This window comes from Pomacea canaliculata, linkage group LG14 (assembly GCF_003073045.1).
Source record: "Pomacea canaliculata isolate SZHN2017 linkage group LG14, ASM307304v1, whole genome shotgun sequence".
Taxonomy (NCBI): domain Eukaryota; kingdom Metazoa; phylum Mollusca; class Gastropoda; order Architaenioglossa; family Ampullariidae; genus Pomacea; species Pomacea canaliculata.
Genome location: NC_037603.1, coordinates 4,559,103 through 4,564,524, shown reverse-complemented (window position 1 = coordinate 4,564,524; position 5,422 = coordinate 4,559,103). Strand labels below are relative to the sequence as shown.

General features: G+C 38.4%; 1 protein-coding gene across 1 annotated transcript; it reads left to right on the top strand.

Moving 5' to 3' along the window:
• Nucleotides 1–1,263: 1,263 nt before the first annotated feature.
• LOC112555186 lies at nucleotides 1,264–5,205 on the top strand. Its single transcript, XM_025223457.1, has 3 exons — nucleotides 1,264–2,167; nucleotides 2,653–3,358; nucleotides 4,872–5,205. Exons 1-3 carry the CDS (start codon nucleotides 1,453–1,455, stop codon nucleotides 4,969–4,971), a joined length of 1,521 nt encoding a protein of 506 aa, XP_025079242.1. The 5' UTR covers nucleotides 1,264–1,452; the 3' UTR covers nucleotides 4,972–5,205.
• Nucleotides 5,206–5,422: the final 217 nt, after the last annotated feature.

The window sequence follows — 5,422 nt, the reverse complement described above, 5'->3', positions numbered from 1 at the left end:
TCACTACAGTAGTCTGTCCTCATGGCCCCCCACTGCTCCATCAAGACAATAAACGAACAAAAGACTTTTTCTACCACAAAAGCTTTATAAAGCATCACTGCGGTGCTTTCACCTGGCTGTTGACAGTCGAGCTCTGTATCTAGTCAGGTGTTTGTACAAATATCTTATGAACAACTGTTGTTTGGCAAATTCAAAGTGATCTTAGAAATTACTGGCATTCATAGAACGAGTGTTCAAAGGACTGTTAAGGCACTGTTATTTGGTGAGAGCAGTGAGATTAAAAAGTGTGAAAAAAATATTATGAGTAAAATGGAGATTATCGTCAGTGATGGTCACTCAAGTAACATCATTACTAACTGACGAAATATTGAAAAGGACTGTTCTTTGGGACGACGACACGTTAGTCTGCTAAGAATCTTTTTACCGTTCCTGTATTTTGTTATTGCCTTAATGTTTAAAGACAGACTTAGTGTGTTTACAGACTAGTGAAAACAAATTATAATGATAACAAGAGTTTCGTCTATAAAGAAAAAGAAATGTAAAGTAACGTCAAGTCACGTAACCTCACAAATAAAGGTGATGTCGATCGGAAACTAGACGCTTTGATAAAAGTTTTTGTTTACATATCAAAAGTATAAAAGGAAAGTAATTAAAGGAGTAAGTACGATTGTTTGCATTAAAGAACATGTCATCATTTATTTTTAAAAAATATACAACTAGCGCTTCACATCTCAAAATCGACCGTTTTTCTCAGATTAGAGTAACTGTACTAACAGAAAAAAACAACAAAACAATTTTAATATCTTTTTTATTTCAGTGAATATTTCCAACATTAACATGGTTTCTTTATTGTAATTTCTGCGTTAAGCTACTTTAGTTCTTTTACTTTCTATTGTTTACTGTAGTAACAGTTGGATTTTCGGAAATTATGTCACATAAACGTGCAGTGTATCCGCTATATATTTTAGTCATCGGCCATCACTGGGACTGTGTATAAGGTATTTCTTTAAAGGTGGGTCCTGCGATCGGGTTTCAAAGCCTCAGGGACACAGTCTGAAGACAAAGGACAAGAGCCTTGCATACGTTTGGGTCAAAGAAGGAGAGTTTCTCATGACACATGGGTGACACTGGCAGGAGGACGGCACAAGCAAGTTATAGAAACCGATTTGGTAGGTAGGATGCTGATAATTGAGAAGTATGTGATAGGACAAGGCCTTGAAACCATCGGTATCACACTGCAGCGATCTTGTCATCAGTGGGAGGTGAGGCTGGCAGACTGTGAAGTCCACAAGAGACAGATGTAGCTTGGTCTGCTGGTTGCCTGCGGTGAGCAAAACTTGCAGCATAATTCTCATTATTTTGAAGTGTGTCCAGTAGTCAGTACTACTACAAATATTAGCAACAACAAAACATAGGAATAGTACCAGTAGTAATAAAAAGACGATAATACAGATGGCGGCAGTAATGTTAGTAACGCTCTCTGTACTCTTTGTCGTCGTTGAAAATGAAGTCATTGAACGAACCTCAACGGGTCACATTTATGAGAGAGCGGGAGATAATACTACGGCAAAAATGTGCTACAGGATTATCTCCCTTTTCCCTCCCAATCTACGTAATCACATCGATGACACGTATACTGACAAATACTCTTCTGAAGAAAAAATCAGGTTTGAGAACAATGTCACACACACTGACCAACCTGCTGCTGTCAACACATCTGATGATCAAGTTGAAGGTTTTCATTCAGTTCATTGGGACTTCAATCTTCAAGATTGTGACAAGAGCTGGCAAACTTATAGAGTGAGGGGGAACACAGGCACCATACAGATTGTTTATAGTCCAGTCACTGACTCTCAACTACACTCCACTTTTCTATCTTGCAACTTCGAGCTGGAAGTTCCTCCGAGAATGGTGGCTCATGTTCTTGTGATTAAAAGGTTGAAATTGATATCACTTCTAGTATCACGCTATTCGATGCGGAAAACAGATTTATATTTAGTAAAGAAGTCATTTTTTTCCCAAATGAATTTATCACATACTCGAGTATCGTCAGGTTTAAGCTGGATATCAGTAACCGATATGCTCTTTAACCTCTGTCTAAACTTCACGGCAGTCCCAGAAGTTAGTCGGCCAAAACTTGTTATTCATTTTATCTCTACGACTAAAGGTAATACATCAAAATGAATTTTAAATTGTCATTACATCACATTTGCTTTCCTCTACATAACGACTTTTTAATTTTTGATATTTTAATCTTTTTTTACAGCTACTTCCAAATTCTTCGTTTGAATATAGCATAATCAGAATATTATAATCTAATAAGTAAATATGTATTTCTTTTTCTCGGAAGTGCCAATGAGAGTCACAGAGTAAGAATAATTGCTTGTTTTTAAAGGTATCGATTTCTTTCGCTATCTAGGAAACTAAAATATTTAAAAAATGTCAGACCCAAAGCTAAGGGATTCACAAAAGGGAATCTGAGATATAGGATTACCATGCCTTCAGTCAAATAAGATGCTTTGTTTCACTTACCAGCTTAGGTTTATACCGGAACAAAAACTCTTGTTATTTTAGTGAAATTTTGTTTTTTTCGGAGAGTAGTCCATTTGAATACGGATATTTATAAGCTTCATTACAATTTACAATTTACAGGCTGCATAGAAACATCACAGCTGAGTGAAAATATAGAGTGGGTTCCTTTTGTAAACACATGGACTGACCTGGTGGCACCTGAGGACCACGTTATTCTTATTAACATTCAAGCTCTTTATAAAAACAAAGAATGCTTCCTTGAATCTAAACTATTTTCAGTAATTTTTCACACAGAGGTCAACTTTACGGAATATAAGATCTGTGAATTACTTAAGAACACATACACTGAACCACTTATTTACCACGAAGGTGTACGTGTGCAGTACAAAAGTTTCGCCACATTTGACCGGCCCTTCTTCAGAATACAGTTCTCGTTCCACCACGTGTCGGCACTACCTGTTCAGCTGTCTGAAGGCAGGTGGAACTGCTCGGCCGTGCGATGGGAGGACATGCAGCATCACTTCCCGTGTAACTTTGTGTCTAACTGTGTGGGCGGCGAAGATGAAGCTGGATGCTGGTCAGGTGACGGCACGTGCAGCCCGGGGACATTGCAGGCTGGCGGCCGATGCTTTTCACTTTCTCGTACAGAGCAGCAAGTAGTGTCATGGAATCTTGCCAATAACTGGTGTCAGCAGCGAGGATCACGGCTGCCAAGTCTGACCACAAGACATGTGTGGGACGCTGTGGTAGACCTGTGTCACAAGATTGACAAATTGCATGTATTCTACGTCGGCGCCAGGTCAGCTCCTCCTACAATACCCGCGATGTAAGTATTTGATCCTTCGTTTTTTCGTAGGTTTTTATTATCACATACTACTCCATAACATGCTACTACTACTACTACTGCAAATACTACTACTATTACTACTACTAATAATAATAGTAATAATAAAGGTGAGAGATGGTCATACCTGAGACAAGACTTGTTTATACCGTGTCCACTACGAAAAGTATCCATCCAAAAAAAAGTGCATCGTCGGGTCTAAGGTAAAGTAATCAGTGTCAGCATTTGTTTAATGCAGGGAGATTAAATTGTGGTAATTGAATTACTATTTCTGGATATTTTATGACTGAAAATTTGCTAAAAGATAAGATTTTCATTCTTGATGTGTAATCACCTCGAACTGCGAATTACTGCTAGCTTGTGCTGTGTTGTTCTTGTGACCCTGTGTGTTATGTGGCCTTTAAAACGGTAAATGGAAAAGAAAAAATAACGAGAAGCAACAAAAAAGTAATAGTTTATCCCGAAAGAGAACTCTCTACGGCAGTGGTTCTCAAAGTGTGGTCCGCGTGGACCACTAGTGGTCCGTGAGCATAAGTCAGGTGGTCCGCGGCTGACAGTCGTCATGTCAGCAAAGTGATGTTTAAAGTGATGCATTCCTCGCATTAACATTTTAATTACAAATAACGAGGTTGGTAGTTTTACGTCCACTTATTACTATACTACTGACACAAAAGGACATTTCGTTTTGAATTGAAATGAAACAAATGCTGCAATTTAAATGTCAAATTTATAGTACAGACTGATTTTTAGGACTTGGTGGTCCGCCATATTTTTTTCTTAAGTAAAGTGGTCCGCGGTCCGAAATACTTTGAGAACCACTGCTCTACGGTATACCTTGTCAGATACTCACAACAACAAAGGGGAGAAAAGATGACAAAGGGAAAGGACAGTGGAGCACCAACATAAAAACAGATTGGGTCATCTCAGTCACGGATCGGATTGCAACAAAAGCTAAAAGAGAAATGCCAGCACACTCTTCCAAATAAAATTCACAAGATTGAAATTCCAATAAGCTCCTAATTGACGAAAGGAAAGAAAATGAAATTCTCAAGAGTGAGGTAGTATTTCTTCAAAAAGACAAACATTTCCACGATGGATGGGGGTAAAAAAGGGCGAGAGAAAAAGAAAGAAAAAACTCAGAAGGTGAAAGCGGTAAATAGGTTAGATCACACGAGCCATTGAAAGAGGAGGAGAGTCTGAAGAAAATTAAATAAACGTACGCATGTCTAAGGATATTTGAACACGTTTCCTTCATTAACAAGCGAACACAATGTTTTCTTATTTACGTTTTCATTCATCTCCTGAACGCAATGGCACAAATTTACCTAACTACATACAACATTCCTAATAAAATTTTCCAAAATTCATTATCATGAATAACAAACACATTTAAAATGAAATTAGACCACATCAACCAGTTTGAGGATGATGTAGCTTAGTGGAGTAAAGAAATACCGAGAAAATAACAAAATACCTTTGATTTGTTTTGTGGCAGGTATCAGAACAGCTGGATTTGGTCTGATGGTACGATCGCACATTTCATAAAATTCAAGACATTTATGAAATCCGTTTTAAAACCCAGACACTTGCACTAGAATATGGCTAGGTATTTCCGTCTATACTGGGATACATAGGACGTCAGTCACTTGTTGTCCACGTTTGTGAGGAAACCTCTACTGAGAGCTGTCTTTTATGTGAGATTCCGGACACCTTGAGGCCATATGAAGAAGCAGAACTGCCAGACATCCAAACAACAGTAACCTCATCTCGCCTCGTCAAGGTCGCGTTTTCGTAATTAACGGCTTTCTTCATTAACTGGATTTATAAAAGCTTTCTTTAAAGTGCAAGTTACATTTGGAACAAAAACATGTTTGGGATAAGTTTGAGTATAATTATAGCGTCTACTATTCTGTGATCCTCTATTGAATGCGATGCCCAGTGTCTCAGCACTAATGTCTTTGTTTAACAGTCAGGCTACATACAGTGTCCCCGATCATCACTTCACACACGTGTTTCTGGCGTGTGACAAGGCCTCTAGATGCTGGG